At 38.1% G+C, this 18972-nt stretch overlaps 2 protein-coding genes across 4 annotated transcripts in view; one reads left to right on the plus strand and one right to left on the minus strand.

Moving 5' to 3' along the window:
* The window catches only part of dock1 (dedicator of cytokinesis 1), a 215075-nt gene that overhangs the window by 92779 nt on the left and 103324 nt on the right, over positions 1 to 18972 (minus strand). The window lies entirely within an intron of this gene.
* insyn2a (inhibitory synaptic factor 2A) overlaps positions 1 to 18972 on the plus strand; it is a 35491-nt gene that overhangs the window by 2927 nt on the left and 13592 nt on the right. Inside the window, exons 2-3 of one of the 2 annotated variants that reach the window (XM_028029432.1) lie at positions 9567 to 9667; positions 12056 to 13280. In XM_028029432.1, coding sequence (XP_027885233.1) covers positions 9628 to 9667; positions 12056 to 13280 — 1265 coding nt within the window. In that variant the 5' untranslated portion in view covers positions 9567 to 9627. The remainder of the gene's footprint in view (positions 1 to 9566; positions 9668 to 12055; positions 13281 to 18972) is intronic. The other variant, XM_028029433.1, reaches the window with a different exon arrangement.

Raw genomic sequence — 18972 nt, forward strand, 5'->3', positions numbered from 1 at the left:
AACATTATTTCTAAGTATTTATTTGGCATGGACCAGATCCTATTAAGGTACACTATGATTTAAAAAAATAAAGTCATTTTTCAGCACAAATATCTAAACAGATAAAGGCAAAGAGTGCTGTGGGTCTGGTTGCCATGTGATGTGGGGACTAACTGCAGGGCTAAAAGAGGAGATGTTTTTTGTATTTTTCTGCAATGGCATAACTGATTTTATAAAATTACTGGAACGACAGAAAGCATCTGGTTCATCACTACAAATTGGAGAGGCTGCAACAATCATAAGAAAAGAAAAATGACAAGAAAAAAGAAAGAGAGGTTGTGGGAACCTGGGAGTCGACAACAATAAATATTAAATACATAAACCAACAAGCCTGAACGAACTTTGCCTGCTGCATGCTCAGTGATAAAAGAAGCAATTGCAAGTCAGAGTTTCCTAGCTGCTGCATGTTTTCCAGAGCAAGGTTGAGGATTTAATAAATAGCTCCGAGGTTATTTTTAGACACAAATTATTGATTCTCAGAAAGCGAAGAACAAAAGTGCAGGGTCAACATCTTTGGAGGTGACAGGTTAATTGTTAAGCAGAACCAAATATTTTTGATCTATAAGGCCAGTCAGAAAAGTTAAGGGGGTGATTACAGTTACCTCTGACGGTATTAAAATGCAATTATATTAAAACCAATGTCACCCTTTAAAGAATTGCTATTTAGTAGCACTCTGCAATAACATTCCCCTTATCAATGACTAATAATTACATTTACAAAGCAAAATAAGATGCAGTTCTAGTGCAACAGTTAAAGAGCCACAGAGGAGATAACTAAGCTGTTTTTGACTAAAAAGTGATTCTGGATCAATGCATAAATATTCCGTTAAACTTGTCCATAACTGCTTGTTGAGAAAAACATATAAAATGTTTTGTAGTAAGTAGTTAATTATGGTGTTATTAACTGTTTATACTGTTTATAAGTCTTTTAAAAATGACATTATGAATGTAAAAACTATTTAAAATTAAAGTCTTGTGCAAAAAAATTCTTTTACACAGCTGTGTGTTCTCAAAGTAGTAATGTATCAAAGCTAAAAAAAAAAAAAAAAAGAAAGAGATCCTTTAGGCCTCATTCCAGGCGCCCTGAAAGCAGAGCTGCTGCTCCTCCACATCAAAAGGATTTAGATGAGGTGGTTTGGGAATCTGATCAGAACACTCCCAGGGCAGACCCAGAACTTACTGGAGGGACAATTTTTTTTCCTTTCTAGCCAAGGAATGTCTTCGGAAACCCCAGAATGACGTGAAGAGAGTTACTTAGAAGAGGGATCTCTGGGGGTTTCCTTGTGACTCTGTTATCCCTTAGACCTCATCTTGAGTAAATGGAAAATGACTTATGCATAATCACATTTTCTTACAATGGACTATTAGATTACATGAAATTAGTTTAGCTCATCGGCTGTCAAATCTGGCCAGAGACGTCCCAAAAAAGTGGCTCCCAATTCACTTTTATCTGAAAAGCTCTGATAGTAAAAGATGAAAACTGCAAATGTGCTGAGTGGTTTTGGGATGTAAAAATACCACCTTAGGGAGAAAAAAGCAGATTTTTACCTTTGACATGCAAAAAAAGTTACATGAAACAGCCAAACATTTGGCATAGCTACATAAAGCACAACACAATCTGCATCTGAATACCCTGAATGTACCTTGGCTCCTTTTTATGACTTTAGATTTGATTTTCTGTGCACCATCTGTGCAAAGAGATTAACTGTTTATTTAGCTTAATTTGATAAGAAACAAACTTGTATAATTATTTTTTTGAAGCATGACTCTTTACTTGCACAATAAAAATAACCATAAGAATGAGTTAGGGTGAATCAAAATACCATTTCTTTACCTGACAAGATGATTTTTGGTAGTTTTATGACTTGTGATCTTTCACTAATGTTCAGCTCAGATCTCAATCCAATCATTTTCTTTTTGTTAAATCAGTCCCTTTCCATTTTACTCACATCCAACTCTGCACCACCCAAATATAGTGACAACTTCTTTCTTCCTGTACCTGTTCGTTCTACTCTTCAACCCCCCCTCCTCTTTTCTCTTTCTGCTGTTTTTCTTGTCAATGTGTTTTTTTATTTTGCAAGAGATGCCTATGTGAAAGCGGCAGGGGAGTTCTTTAGCTGACTATGAGCTTTGAAGCCAGTGTGAAACTTAAAGCAACGAAAGAGACAGACAAAAAGAGAAGGCAATGGAGAGGAATATGAGGAAAAAAGCATGAAAAGACATGAAGGATAGGTTGTTGCGTTGAAAGATGAAGAGCTGCAAAAAGGTAGAGCCATCTGATGCATTCTGATTAGAGCAGGCGCACACTGCAGAACACATCCTTTCCTCAGGTCTGCTCTCCGTTTACGGCAGACGCTATGTTTGCTGATGTATGGACAGGCTTCCTGAGAATTAATCAAACTCCTAAGAACCCACCTGAGCACCAGCACGACACATATGTTGACTAGCAACCAGGAATAGGGAAGAACCAAGAAAAACAAGCACTATTCAGCAGGGTCCAGGTGAGTAAAAAAATAATAAGGCTACAGTGTCTGCAGGCTACAGTCCAAGGATAAGACAAGCCCATAAATACAGACTACCATGTTATCTTTTTATAACTGTAATTTCTAGTGCCTTACACAGAAGCAGAGGGGAACATTTTTTGAAGATGTGTACAACACCCATACCAAGAATAGGAGGCTCGATGAAAGTCTCTTGAACAGTATACAATCTTTACAATACCGTATAAATGGACAGGCTCTGCTATAACTAATAAAATTGTGCAAAGAACTCAAAAAACTACAATGAATCCCAGATGCAGACATTACCATAATTATATACCTATTACTTTGTATCTGGCATGTAGCACTTAAAACCATTTTCTTTAAGTTTGTGTAAAACCAAAAGCTTCTGTTACATGGTATTGATCTTTGGTGTCATATGCATGCAGTCCAATGTACTGATGAACGTTTAGATTTCTAAACTGAAGAAACTAGACAGCAGCAAGAATCAGCAGTTTATCCACATCTCAAAGATGGGACACTTGTTTTTATAACAGCAATGTGTAGAATTAGCATAGGGAAATTGGTTAGTTTGAGAGAGGAGTGAACAAAGCCAACTATGTTAAATATGAGAATCCAAAATTCAACAAAGGAAGTTACCTCAGAAGTTTAAATTCCTGCTTTGCAGCCCTGACACATCCGCAGCTGTTTTTTTTTTTTTTTAACAATTCATACCATAGGACACGTGAGCACCAACTCATTAGGGGTATGCCTGATCGAGCTAAACACGACCCAAACATTGAGCTGAGCAGAGTGTAGGGCTTATGTGCCCTAACAGCACCATTAGTTGCTTGGATGGCGCAGTTAGTGTGATTGCTCTGACTACAACTTATTAGCCTGTTACTTTCTACCAATGTTCAAATCAGAAGAATCCTTGGATGAGAGGGAAAACATTTTCAAGAAACGACAAAAAAAAAATCCAGCTGTCTAAATACTGTATGTGTTCAGTTTACAAAGTGTCCAGGTTGCAAATACTGCATGGGATGAAGGAAAATTTACAGTATACAACTGTATACTGTTTTCAAGAGTTGAAAAGGCAGAATTTTACTGACGCCACTTTCTTGTTTCATTTTGTTTCCCAAACACCAGTGATTGGATAACTATCTTGGGCTGAAAGTTCTATCCTCCATATCCAGTTTTAGTGGCTGTAGATGGTAAATAAGTCCACTTCCATGTCAGCCACTCTAAACATTCAATGTGGGTATGGAAGTGAACTTTCATTAGTGTACATAGAAAATCTGAATGAGATGAAGTAATGCTATTATCAGATCATTGATGTGACATTTGTGTAGGATTAACATACATTTTGTAACAGTGTTGTCTTCGTCCCGTATATAGTACTTTGCCTAGGTTGTGACACTGATGACAATTTCTTAACATTACCAAAAAACTTTTTTTAAATAAAGAAACACAAAATTGGTCACAGCTTAAATTATGGCTTAAATTATGTATGTTACAGTCTGTAACCATCAAAAAGAGAGTGGTTGTATATCTCAAAATGCCATTAACTCAAAAGGCAAATATGCAATTTTTTATGGGAGTGTAAGTATCAGCTGTGCTTTTAATTCTCTCAATTACGCTAACTGCATGTTGTCGACACACTCTTGAGCAGGTAATGCATGTATTTCCAGCTGACACATTTTACCTCCACAATAAATGGAAGAGTGAGATGCAGGATTGCAGTTTTCAATTTGTATGACCAGAGAATCTTACTTTAAAGCTTTAAGACCTGATTTATTTTAGCTCAGCATCAAGCTTTAAATATTCAGACAAGTCCTGTAAGTTATGATAACTCCACATTAAATCATTTTGTCATTTTTATAGAATCTCCACAAAACAAATATTTTACAGCAACCTGTAACTTTGGAAAAAAAACAAAACAAACAACAACAACAAAAAACACACACACACACAAAAAAATACCAGGCCTTTGCTCAAGCCATATCAGGCTGTTGATTAAAATTACAGTTATTCTGAGTCTAAACAGATTACAGGGCTTTTTTTTTTGTCTATTAATGGAAAATTAAAAATAGCATTCAAGTTGTTAGCACAGTATTAACCATCATTTTGGACCTGTTTGCCTTCTTTGGCCAAAGTGGCTCCCAAATAATGTTTTTTGCAGCTACTTCCTGCTAATTTTGTTGCTTTTCAACATAACGTTTGCTGTTCATTTTTCACATATTTTTTCCCCTCATTTCAATAAAAAAAATATATTCAAAACCTTTTTACAAGGCAAAAATCACTAATTTGATCATTTCAATCAAAATCTGTCGTTTTAACATTTCCAGTTCCCACTTTAAGACTATGAGAATATTATTACTATTTCAATCGGCCTTTGAACAGAGCAGCAAAACAGAATGCTTGATCAGACATTGCTGAAAAGACAATCCTCCAAAATCCTGCAATAGTACAATTTTCCAGCATTCGCTGACAAAGGATTTGCTGCACTGTGTTAATGTTATCCCTCAAAACTGACTTGCACAGGCATTTAGCTCTACAGCGTCATATCCATTTTACCATAGTACATTACAACCACAGACAAGAAATAAAGTGAAAATCCAAACAATAAATCAACAGTGTTACTACAAGAGACCCCAGCAACAATTTTTTTGTTTCACTGCATAATCACTGTGCTTTTAAGAGACAAATCAAAGATGTTTCAAAACACGCCTAAGCCCCATGTAATTATGAGCAGAAGCTGACAAAAGAGAATAAAAGATGAAGACAACACAAGAAACGATAGCGTTGGATTACTGAGGAGTTAGGAACCTCCATGACTGAGAAGATGCCGTCAGTCGTTTCTTTATGGAGCATCTGAGCTGTTACAATATAAAACTGCGGAGGGGATTGTTTTCATGTAGCAAAGAGTCAGATTAAAGCTATTTGTTTTCTTTATCTGCATGACTTCACATAATTATGGACTTTAAAACTATAACACTCATTAAGTATGAGATTAACATACTTCTCATTTAGAGATCAGGGGTATTTACATAATATGTACCGTGACAACAAGCTTCTCTGATAATGCAGTAAATCTGGCAGCAGAAATGGGTTACAGTTTATTCTGCATTTCTTTTACCTGAAGAGACATAACTGGCATCTGGAATAAATATTATGAAGCATACCTTACAAAGTCAAGGATAAAAGTACACAGATATTGTCTTAACTCATAGTTTTAATAAACAGCAGAACTCCAGTTTATATCTTTATACTTAGTGTCTTGTAGGTTGCGAGCAGTTCAAACAGAAGTCAGATTCTTTGTTTGTGCACACAACCTCGGAAAATAAAAGTGATTGTGATTTTTTTTTTTTTTTTTTTTACTTAAAACTAGCAGTACCTAACTTCCAAAAATGGAAAAGAGTATTTCCGGGTACAGTTTCTGCAAAGGTTTTAGAAGGTTCTGAAAGCTTGACGTTATAAAGATTAGCTAACCCTAGCCATTTTGTTTTTAATTTTATAGTAGCAATTAGAAATTGCATACCACTCAGCTAGACCCAGCAGGTTCAGGTTATAAGAAAGTATTTTAATTAAAATAATGTAATCAGATAATATGAGTGAATAACTAAGGATTGTTCCACTTGCACTAAACTACTATTGCAATATTTTCACAGTCTTCTTTACAGCGTTTAGTTGTTAATGAAAAAGAAAAATGAGGATAATGGAAAAAAGCCTGCCAGAAACACAATGTTAAAAAGCTTAAGCAAAAAGATTGCTGTTGCATTGCTGCCTCTAATTGACATGTATAGCCATGGTTCCTGCATTTAATAAATTCGGCTTTGTGATGCAAGTTATATTAATGGACTTTCCCTCTGGTGGAGCCGAAGTGATAAAACAAAATTAGTCAGCCTAGAAGTTACGGTAGATGCTTTATCCCCACAGGTTGAATGAGGACACTAAAATTTGCACATTTAATAGATTCCCCACAGGCAAATCAGCAGAGTGACGTTCACAGCTCTGCTGACTCATGTGGAGTTTAAAAAATGCAAGTAATGAGAGGTCATTTTTAATTCAAGGTGTGATGTCTTAAATGGAGAAAAAGGGCAACTTTGTTTTGTATAAAGACATTCTTTAAAAATAATGACCTAGATTGAATTTGCAGTACCCCAAAGATTTAACTTAAGGACAAATGCAATAATCTTCCAGGAAATGCCCAAACAGTTGCCCATAGTGCCTGACTGACAGAGAAGAGAGCTGTGCCTCTAGAACAAGGTCAGATGTGAGCATGTTGATGTGTTTAGCCATATGCATGTGACTCAATGAGATCTGTTTTTGCGAGGTCTGGGTAGAAAATAGTAGGTCAGTCCACTTGACAAACGTGCCCTTCAATGTAAAAAGGAACAGAGGTGCATTAAAAAAAATGGTCAGCTGTCTGAGCTTACGTGCTGAATTGTGTTGTTTATGGAAGAGACCATGGAGCGGTGTTCCAGCCAGAGGTGAGAAACGAGCGCTGTAGCGGTCGTCCGGGTCTGATCCCAATGGGTAATAAATCAGATACGTGGAGCCTGGGACACTTCATTTAGCCTATGGTGCCGATGTGTCAGAAAGGATTACGTTCTAGTGCAAATATGATACAACAACATCCAACTGCATATGCACTGTTATGCCTGAAAAAAAAAAGATCTATTTTTGTTTTGAAAAGCTAAATCTGCAATCTGCCACATTTGAAATAATTAAAATTCAGAAGGTCCTCTAATATTAAATAAATGTAGAGTTTCATTTCACATGGCAGAATTCTTCGGAGAGTGCATTCGGAGAGAGCATGTCAGATGCATTTATCTCCCATTGAAAATGTCACCATCTGTACAAACATGCAGAGGACACTGGCAGTGAGAGATCAGGAGAGCACACAGTCTTACAGATGAACAGATATAACACTGACATATTCAAAGAGACAGAAGAACACAGAAAGATCTGCCTTTCTTCAAAAGAAAGGCTTTATATGCTGGACAGTGAGGGTAATAATTGGAAAATGAATGGGTTTGAGACATCCAGCCTGAATTCTCCTACTTTACATTCTGGTGACTCTCTACTTTCTCAGCTCAATCAACCTTATGGCAAAGAGGTCAGGAGTCATTCAGTAATTTTATTCATACTTTAAAATGGACCACTTGATAATAATTCTTTCTCAACAGAACATGGGTTTCTCAGGAAAAAAAAAAAAAACAGCATAATAATCCCCTAACCTTGATTTTTTTTTTTCTTTGGCTCCTTTCAAAACAAACTGCTTGGTATAGAAAGTAATATTTAGAACACACTGGAACGTCTTAATGCCGAATATCAAAAATGTTAATTATTTCAGCCATTCAGCTGAAAAGGTAAAAAAATCATGTAGCTTAGTTATTGAGTAATGAAAATATAAAAATTCCCAAGTATTTCATAAGATCAATAGAAACAGCCTTATTAATGTTACGACCTACAGAATCATAGGAAAGACAGTTAACCTCATCGTCATCTAGCAGATAATCACAGACACTCCACAGGCCACTGAGGTCACTCCTTAGGAAGTTGGATATGTTCTAGCAATACTGGAAAGAAAAAACTGTGGTAGAAATAACACAAGCAGTAGGGATAACTGCAAGAAGAATTTTTAAAAAACATTTACAAAATATGAACTTTGGTTATAGTCAGAGCGCCAAGAGCCACTACGCATATCCAGGACATGAGCCACAGCTGCCACATTTTATGAGTTAAGGCACTCCTGAAACAGTGACACCACTAGAAGGATATTACCTGAGCTAAGGAGACAAAAGACAACGCTCACATGTTCAAAGAGACAAAAGAACAAGGAAAAAGCTTTTGTTCAAAAGAAAGGCTTTTATGCTGGACAGCCGGGGTAATAATTGGAAAAGGAAAGGCCGGGGTGGAGACATCCAGCCTGAATTCTCCTACTTTACATTCTGGTAGCAATATTTTCTGAGCTGTATTTATGATTGAATTAAAATGACTTTTTTGAGATGACATGTTGTGTATTGGTGTAACATAAATAAAGTGAACTTCCTCACTTTATTTATTCGGTGGTCCAAAGTCCTCTTCCAATTTTTTTTCTTTATTCCAATTTGTTTGGTAATGGAATTTAAGGTCCCAGAGTCTGGGCAAAGAGTGGCGAGACACAGAATCCAAGATAACTGACATCCAGTATGATGTTTCCACTGTTAGTGATTGTTTGGACAGCCATGTAATTTGCTGGTGTTTGTCCATTTTATGTCATCAAGACCAAAGTCAATGTAGACATCTACCAGAAAACATCAGAGCGTGTCACGTTTTCCCCTGCTGACAGACTTTATGGAGATGCTGATTTCAGTTTCCAGCAGGAATTGGCACCTGACGCACACTGCCAAATGTACCAACACCTGGTTTATTGAGCGTGGTCTCCCTGTGCTCGGCTGACCAGCTAAGTGCCTCGACTTAAACCCCATTAGAATTTATCGACTATTATAAAGATGAGGATGAAAGACACCGTGGTTAACAATGCAGGAAAACTGTAGGCTGCTATTAAAGCAACCTGGAATACCTTTAGAACCTCAGCAGATGACCTCCATGCCATGTCGCATTGACGCAGTAATTCATTGAAAAGGAGGCCCATCCAAATACAGAAGGCATATAGGGTGCAGTATATGAACATAAGTTTCAGTTTCCCCCCAAAATTGAGAGAAATACATCACTTAATGTGTAATTAATCAATACAAGTTTCATTTCAATACAAACATGTGTGTGAAGATAATTACTTTTCTCTGCGAATGTCTTGCATTTGCAATCTTAATAGAGTGAGAAAAGTATAGTTTCACAGCAGAATCTGAGGTTTTCCAATTTGTTTGGTGCTTTGCTGCATCTTGCAGACATCCTGGAAACCGCTTCCTCACAGAACTCCGTGGTCATTTCAGTAATCATCGGCCTGTCGAGAATCAAACAAACATCTGCTTGCACAGCAGAAGGCTGCCATCTCCAGCTTGTATAAAAGGTGCTTTGTGTTATGCTCTCGCTTCCCAGTGACACTACTGGCCAACTGGCTCCACAAACAAGGGCCGTCGATATTTCATGGAGGTGGGACATGCTGCAGATGACGTCACCTGGCGACAGTCTGCCTAAAAGTTAGGTGTTACCCACATGTATACAGCTCAGTAAAATAAAAGAGAAGCCTTGCTTAGAGGAAAAAAGAAAGAATTATTCTTGCCAAAATATAAAGTTTCTGCATTTAGAGATGTTTTTGCACGCAAAAATATTAAGGCAGATAAATGACTTTCAAATACATCCGACTCTCTCTTCTCTAAAGGAGCTAAAAATGTCACAATTGAACACAAGGGAAACAAAGGGTGTTTGTAGAGAACGAGTGAGAAAAAAAGAGACACAGTTTAAACTGAACATCATTTACCATTGTCAGAGAGCGGTCATAGGAGAAAGGCTGAAAAGTATAATTATTCTATCTTTTTCGACATCTGTAAGCATGTGGCGTGTTTGATTTTTGTAAATCAGCAGGCAGAGATGGAATTCTATTTTTTGTCAGAGCCTCAAAAACACACTGCAGAGTCACGATGCCAGCAGCACCATACCGGTGGTATAATAATTCATCATCTCTTGCTTGCTTGCTTTTTCTCATGCTTCTGTTGTACCAAAAACTGACATTGTCTTTATTTCTTTTAAATGAGAAAGTAGATTAAGAAACAAGTCATTTTTGTATCTGTTAAAGAAGTGCTTTACTCAACGGTATGTCCTTTAGCTTAACACCAGGTGTTAAAAAAAGTACAATTCTGGACACTGAAAAGCCCTACTGAAGAAATTCAACTGGGAAACCAGCACATCAGCATTAGATTCATTCTGTAACACCTTCTTAAAAATTGTATTTAGTGGGAGGCACAGTTTTTGTCTTGCAACGTATTTTGGCGGATGTCAAATGCATCTTGTAAGGGTCTAAACATAAAGAAATTGCTCAGAGTTTGTAAAACATGCCTATGATTCGTCCCTCATTTGTATGACATGTATAGTATCTTGGGGTTAAGTGCATAAAATTTACTGTCAGGTTAAGTTGATTTTTTTCACCCAACGATGATAGGCTTTGTATTTTATGTCATACTTACTAAAAGTTCAACTATCTCGGGCTGAATGTTAATGATCTATGCACTGTTTGTGAGAGCCACCAAGTTGTCAAATATTGATGTCAATTAACTGAGAAAATAGGACGAATGACCCTGCTGTTGGACCCATTTTAAACATTTCACACAGCTAACAAAAGGTCTGCAAATTACTACATTATCATCTTGTTAGTGCAGAGATAAAGGATTAACACACATTCATATTTTTTCAGCATGTATAAAGTAAGATGTAACAATACTAAGGTTTCAAACAAAATATCAAGAAACCAGGATACCAAAAAAGACACACCATTCAATGGTGGGCAGAAACATTTTAAAGCTACAAAATTACCACTACTAACAACATAAAAAGCACATTTAGCTGTAGCCCTGTTCAATTTCTGCTTCTGCTAATTTTGCATCATATTTTCTTTCGCGATTTACTTCAAAACCAAACAAAAAAATTACAACATTTTGATAAAAATCAGCAATGCTATAATCTATGTTCTTGAGTTAAAACTTTGTTGGCTCTGCACACAACACAAACAAGTCTGTCCTTAATCTTGGGTCAAGAATCCTTCAGTTTTCCACCTTTTCTTTTTGCCAATTTGGGAGGTTGTGACCAGATATGCTAGTAAATCTCACTACAGGATGGGGGTTATGGGTCCTAACTGACATACCGATGCATCTGGAGAATATTCTGGGATTTGTAATATTAACTGTGCACCGCCTACTAGCAGGGCAGCATAGACTACATTATGACAGCAGCACATTTATCGTAACTAAATGTGCCTCTGGGAATGGGACGGGAGTTAAGTGCCTTCAATTAGAGGGCACAGAAATGTTTTAAAACCTGATTTTACATTCTGATTTAAAAAGGGTATGATCATGCAGTGGTCTCACTATATATGTGATTAATTTAAAGTGTATTAAAAGAGCTAGTTTGCTTTTTACTGAAAAAAAGCAAACTAGCAAATGTCACTAATGAACTTAGTGGTGGACAGAGATAAAGAAAACAGGTAATAAATGTATTTAATTGCCAACAATAAAAAGAGAAAGTGAGGCTAAAACAGAGCTGCTAGTTTTATAGAGAAGATCAAGTGCATTCTGGATATGTGCATGCAATACACTTAGTCATGTTGGCATCATAAACCTGGAGAGTTTTAGCATAAAAAGACTAAAAAAGGTGCAAAAAAGACCTAAAAGGGTTTGCTCCAAGACACAGGACACTCAATTCTGAAAACCTTTTCTCAAGCCTGTCTATAGATCTGTAAAAAACCTCTAGAATCATGATGCATAAACAACTGCAGAACCCTGCATGTTCCCTAAGTTTGTGTTTATTTGTTGTATGTAATACTCAGGAAATGTTGTTTGTCTCTTTTACATAGCATCTCTCTTCATTTCTCTTAGGAAACATGGTGAGCAAAGAGGGTGGCAAATGCATGCTCACCAACTCAGAGTCCGACTCAGAGGCACCGCCTTTGCCCTCCACTTCCCTGGCACTGGAGTATTCCCTGGAAGCCAGTCGACAGGTGAGGAAGAGAAACAAAGCCCTGCAAGTGCGCTTCAAGGACATCTGCGAGGCACAGAACGAGCAAAGGGAGGCGGAGCTGCAGGCGGCTGGGAAAGGCGGCAAGCCAATGTCGTACAAAGTGGCGTACCGCAAGTACATGACCGTTCCTGCCCGCAGGTCCATTCCAAACGTCACGAGGAGCACCGGTGTCCAGACGTCCCCAGACCTAAAGAAACGTTACCAGACCTTTCCCTTTGAGCGCAAAAAAGGCCACACATTTAAACACGTGGCAGCAGTGGAAACGTATAAAGGTCACAATAACGGCTTTGTCATGGAGGCGAAGCAATCCAAAGCGGCTGAGCAGGGTTTAGACGAGGAGGAGGGAGCGAGCAGTGGGAGAGGAGTCCTGAGGACCAGGGCTCTGCTCCATACTAATGAGTGCATTGCCACAGTGGAGCAGCACAGTGCACCTGATGGCCTGTGCTCTGATGCTCTGCTGCTCAGTTGCACTGCAGACACAGACTGCCTTGTGGGTACGCCGAGAGGAAGCGGAGCTGGAACACAAGGAGAGTACCAGCTTTGCAGCGTTCCGTCCAAAGCCGGAACTGGATTACAACACAGGGAGCCTGACGTAGACCGCCTGGCCAAGAGGCAGCTGCTCAATTTGGAGGAAGGCTCGTCCCGAACTCTCCCGGACAGAACCTCCAAGGTTACGGGCCCCATTGCCTGGAACTCTCTCACACAGGTGGAGTGCCTGGACAGTCCGTCTGTGCAGAGCAAGAGGAAGAAAGGCCTGCAGCTGAACGGACTGTCTAGTGAGACTCTACCACAAACCAGCAGGGGCTGTACAACGCAGGCACAGTGCAGTACAGGGCAGCTTTCGGCCCGGCCTTTGCGGGGCATGGATGAGCCTCCGTCAGGCTGCATGGGCAGTCAGGCTGATGGAGCTTCCTCCGACCAAACACAAGAAGCCTGCAAGCAAATAGTGCCTGTAAATCAGGATGGGGACGTAAAAGCACAGCTTCAAGCCATGGAAAACCTCATCAGTTCCAGTCAGGAGACCATCAAAGTGCTGCTGGGCGTCATCCAGGAACTGGAAAAGGGAGAGGCCCACAGAGAAGGGTAGGAGACCTCGCTTGCATCTTAACACCAGAAATTCAAACATCCACTTTTTTATGCTATGTCACAGATTTCAGTTTTTTTAGAAATTTTAATTCATAAAGAGAATTGCATAGAGCTCAATAAAAGCCATTGTTATACAAATAACATGAGGCCCAGACATTAATATAGCTCTGAAAATGAGTCTGCAACCAGCCATGACTTAAGTTATTATGGAAAGTGTACAACTTTAGCCACTAAATAAACAAAACTACTTGCTTTATCAGAAATAACAGGCATGTATGAAGGCCAGTTTGTGCCGCAAACCTAAAAAAACATGAGCTAAACCCAGTGTAATTAATTGTTCAATTCGAACTGTGTTAAAGGGCTGGAGGTCAGAGGGTAAAGTCAGCATTTGTGATCAAAGCTAATCCTATTTTTTGCTCATTGGCAAAGTGTGCTACTAAACCACACTGCAACAATATTTTTCAGTTTTTACAGACATGCCTTGCAGTGCTTTGATATTGTAATGACATTTTGAATGATAATTTCCCTCCAGATATTCTGTAGCTGCTGCTGAAAATACTTGCAGATGCCTTGAAAAATATTATATTATGTTAAAACCACAAACCTCAATGTATTTTAATTGAATTCAATGCCCATTCATCTCAAAGCCATACATTTGTTTATTATGATGTTATATAAACAAACATACAAAATGTCTAGATGAAAATTTCTGTCTAATCTTCTTTTACAAATCTTCAAGCTCGGTCAGACTAGACAAATAGTGCCAGAGTTCAGCAATCGTCATACCTTGCCACAGGTTTTCAATTACATTTAGGTCTGGACTTTAAGTGGGTCTAATTCACTTTTGATCTAATTCAATCCATTGTTTCTCTGGCCTAAACCTCTTACAGGTCGATGACGCATGAAGATACCACCACCAAATGTAACAGTGGGGATGGTGTGTTTAGGATACTGCACCATTTTAGTTTTCGGCTGAACATAAGCCAAAAAGTTCAAAAAGCAACGTATTCCACATTCTTGATCAGTTTAGATGGACGGTCATGACTTGTCTCGTCAGTCATACCGTGCTCTTTCCATTTTCAGATTGGTTAAACCGTGATATGCGAGATGACTAAGAACCCAATATAATTAAATACTCAGCCAAATACATGTCCTTTATTTTTATTGTTCTACAGCAAACTGTTGAGGCCTTCATAAAATAACAAGATTCATTCAAATATTAAATGAGACTTGGGCTAAACTGTGGAGCAGTTGGTAGCACTGTTTACAGCAGCAAGAAGGTCCTGGGTTCGAATCCCAGACTGGGTCTTTCTGCATGGAGTTTGCATGTTGTCCCTATGAAAGTCGTGTTCTCTCTGGGTACACCACCTTCCCCCCGAAGTTCAAAAAAAGGATTGTTGGGTTAATTGGTCTCTCTAAATTGTACTCAGGGATTTATGTGATGTACGTTTCCTTTTGAATAAGTAAGAATGCTAATTTTCATGTTTAGAAGGAGAAAAATACACATTATTTGGAAATATCACTTTTCTTTTATTCCATTTCTTTGGAAAAACACCCCACTTGACAGCAAATTACGTCCAACCTTATCCAGCCGCACTCTCAAATGTTTATCTAGAATGTGTGAGTACTCAGCAAAAGGTCCAGACTGTGAAAAAGCCATTACTGTCCAATGGATGTGGAGTTTATACAAAAGGGCAGCAGATAGCATCGGATCTGCCGAAATAGACAGTCCGTCCAAAGTGACCCGGCAAACAAAAAGGACAATTTGTTGAGCCAAATGCAACAGCTCAGATTCTTATCTGCTTTCAACAGCACTGCATCAAAGTTTGGAGGAAAATATGCCAAAATATGACACATTTCTATTTCTCATAACTCAGAAATGTCTGATGACTAGTTTTAGTCAGAACATGACTGATGAGATAAGGGTTAAATTATAAAACATGGCATGAGGGAGGCAAAGATGGGAGTTCATACCATCTTAAAAAGTCAATTATCTTCCTCCAATCTCAAATAAGGTAACTCTAATCCTCTTATCACCCAACTCATAAAAAAGTGCTATGAGTGAAAAGTAAACAGACATGATGTGTAGAACGGCAATCCATCTTCAGAGTTGCACAGCACATCTGCCTTATCAGATGTGCCTCTAGTGACAGGTGGGGAAGAGAAGGTTTTAGTAACTTAAATTTGTTGCTGCTGTTTATTAACACCATATGTTCAGAGGTAGGCAAAAAAACACACTATGTTTCTGACGATTAATCACTAAAACCTGTCTTCTGTTGGATTCAGTGAGCAGCATAATCCCCCTTGTAATCCATTCAGGGAAAAAATAACCCATTTCCACCTATGCAAGAACAGTTTTCTTCTTGTACATGTTTCCATTATTGTAATGTGGAGATTAAGTGAGTCATGAAAAAATAAAGATCTGCACTATTAACATAGCTTCATCCTTCATTTTTCTATTACCTATTATTATTTACCTATTATTGTAAGTAATACAAAAGGTGGAGCCACCTATATGCTCAAGGTGAATGGTTGCAGTTATGTCTATTAAACAGTTTCCTAACTCAGAGATGACCTAATGTAATGCAACATGTCAGCTCAGAGGCATTTTCAAATTATCTGTATATTGAGTCCTTGACTAAATTCAGCTCTTGATATCTGTTATTTGTGAAATAAATGCAATATTAAGCTAAGATATACAACAATAAATTAAACATATGTATGTATTGCAGGCTCATTACTATATGGTTCTAATGAATGTGATTTCCCCCCCCCCTACATAGCTCAATACACACTCAACATCAACAACAGAGAAATTTGTTCTGTCTCCCAGAGGTGCATGATGTTATTCTGATATAGGAGTTCCTTGCAGCTTGCAGTTGAAGCATATTCTGGACACAATGCTTTTCTTGTGTGGTATTCTAGAAATATGAGTGGGAGAGATCAATGTAGAACTAGGAGTTCTGCACTTGAGTCCTTGTACAGCATGGTGTAGCCTGGACAGAAAGAAATTTGTTGTTGTTCCTGCCACCTTGAGTAAAACTACAAAGTGCTCTGTTCTTGCTGATATATATGACTTCTGGGAAAAATAACAAAAGGCCCTAAATAAAAAATGTATTTAAAAAAAAAAAATAAGGATGAGAAAAAAGGAAGCTCTGCCTCAAAAATAAGTTGAATTTGAAGAAGTTTTAATGTTATTTTCAGTTTTATTTTTTTTAGGATAGAGTTCTGAGCTATACCATGTTTCAAATATTTTGAAGTATGTCAGCATGTCTATTTTTGGGTGAGTGTAACTGGTGTGGAGTACCAAAAAAGACTTCTTCCAAGTTTCCTACAACTTATTTTCAATAACTTTCTAGAATTGCCACCCTCATGGTAGCCGTATATTGGACTATGTACTTTTTGCTAACTTTTGTTCAAAATATTTTGGTTGAGGCATTGCTTTTTTGGAGAATTGTTCCCTCTGGTTTTGGATGATGTGCGACTGAAGGATTTTTGTGCATACTTCTTCACTTTCAGGCAGTTGTTATGATGGGTAACTGTGGCAACAAGGTATTGTTTTTACAACTGGGAATAGCTGATTAGCATCTAAATATCTTAACTATGATGCCGAATCCCAGATGAGTTGAAAAGGAGGCTTCATGGATGCAGAGAAAGACCAAGGAGCAGAGAGAGGAGACGGAAGTGTCATCCAGAAACATGCAACCATGGAATATTATCTCTGCTGCCAGGAGATTGATCTGTTAGCATGTCATGACAAGCGGGAGAATGTCATGCAACAACAATCTGCAGAGTCATCTTTAGATTTGTTGTAAGATTGACTGCTACTCAAAATTGTTCTTGCATTTAATTTCTCTTTGGGATTAAAAAAAAAGTGGTTTTGAACTTACCTGGAGCAAATGGAATAATTCTAAAAACAATAAAATAAATACATAAGTCGCTTGTTAGGGAGGGTGGGAGATTATATTTTATGAATTTAAAAGTGAATGCCTTTAAAAGGATTATATTACCTACATTTTAATCTTTACTACAGTTTTAAGGTCTGGCTCATTGGTTTTGATTAATCTTTTTTTCCCATGATAACAAGCATTGAGGAAAAATTAGGTTCCTTGGCAGGAGTAGTTTTGATTTCAAAAGAAAGTGAAGAAACTACAAGTTTATGCCATCAAAGAATACGTTTCAAACTTGATTTTAATAAACTAAAAAATTACATCCAAGTATACAACGTTGGCTAATTTACAGACCAACGATTGTGTTATTTCATTTAACTTATCTTGTGAAAACCAGGGGGAAAAAGTATTTTTTTTCTTTGACCTGCTGATGATTGTTCAGAGCCAATCAAAGACAAATTAGCTGACTAAACGCTATTCCTAGATATGAAAACACTAAGTAGCATTATGGCTGCAAAGCGATCTAATATAAATATGTTGGATCCATACTGCACAGCTTGGGCACATTGCTGTGTTATAAGAGTGTTGGCAGACTAGAGCCAATTAATTACTTTCTCTGGGACTTGTTGCTAACCTGTCTATTAGCACTCTGTATGTGTGCTTGTTTTCTCACTGCTGGACAGCCACCCACACAGTGACCTTTGAGAAAGCTCTCCTGGTCGCAACCAAGGGTGGAGGGTGTATAAAAATACATTTAATGGCACTTTTGGCTTCACTCTTCCCAGGGGACGCCTGCCAAAATGAGCCCTGGTCTCTTATTTCCTCTTATCAGCTGGCCAAGAGCAAAGAGTAGGAAGACACTGAGAAGGTCTGAGAGAGTACTGTGAAGCTGTTCAGATGATTCAATCCAGTTGGCCATGCAGACGGCTGCTTATTGATTGGCTCACCGACTGGGAAGTTTACGACCTTTCACGCTGCTCTAAAATATAAACTTGGAAAGCCAATTAATTACATTTTATACACAAATAATCCGCAGTGGAAATGTTCTGTTTGCAATTACCTGAATCTCTTATGATACTACTGTCAGCGTCTCTCTCCCCTGTCTGAACAAGAGGCAGTGCAGTAGATAAAAAGGAGGAATTTATGGTGGGAGCTTAATTTTTATAGGTGCTGCAACCGATGGGCAGCGTGACAAGTGCAGTGGTGACAGAGCTGAGGTGTTGTTTCTGCCATGCAGCAGATATTTATTAGGAAATCCAAAATATCCTCGCTGAAAGGAATAACGTGGCAGCATTTACTGCAGCTTCTGTTTGAGAATGTGACTTTCAACAATAAATGTTTAAATCCATCTAAACAAATGAGCCTCATTTATTTGCACATCTCTGTCTTTATTCCAAGATATTGTGACATGGTTTCGTGAAAGTAACAGTTTCCTGTCTTCCACAGCCCAAAGGCATGTGTGTTCACTTCATTGTTGACTGTTCACAGTTGTTACCGTCTGTGTCTCACCCATATGATTGCCTCATAACTTCTTCATTTGTCATCACATGGCACCAGAGATAAGCTCCAACATGCTGGCCTGAGTAGAATAAACTAAATATAAATTATAAACTTCGGCTGCATGGATATTCCTTCAAGTCTAGACAAACTCGCAACAATCTTCATTTTAAAGGCCAGCTGTTGTTGTTGTTAGTTGCATTAGTAATGTTATCCAACAAATATTGTCAGCAGCAGCCTGACTAACTCTGTTAATGGGATTTTATGATTTCTATATTATAATAAACCCTTCAGTTGTAAGG

Source organism: Xiphophorus couchianus, chromosome 10 (genome assembly GCF_001444195.1).
Source record: "Xiphophorus couchianus chromosome 10, X_couchianus-1.0, whole genome shotgun sequence".
NCBI lineage: Eukaryota > Metazoa > Chordata > Actinopteri > Cyprinodontiformes > Poeciliidae > Xiphophorus > Xiphophorus couchianus.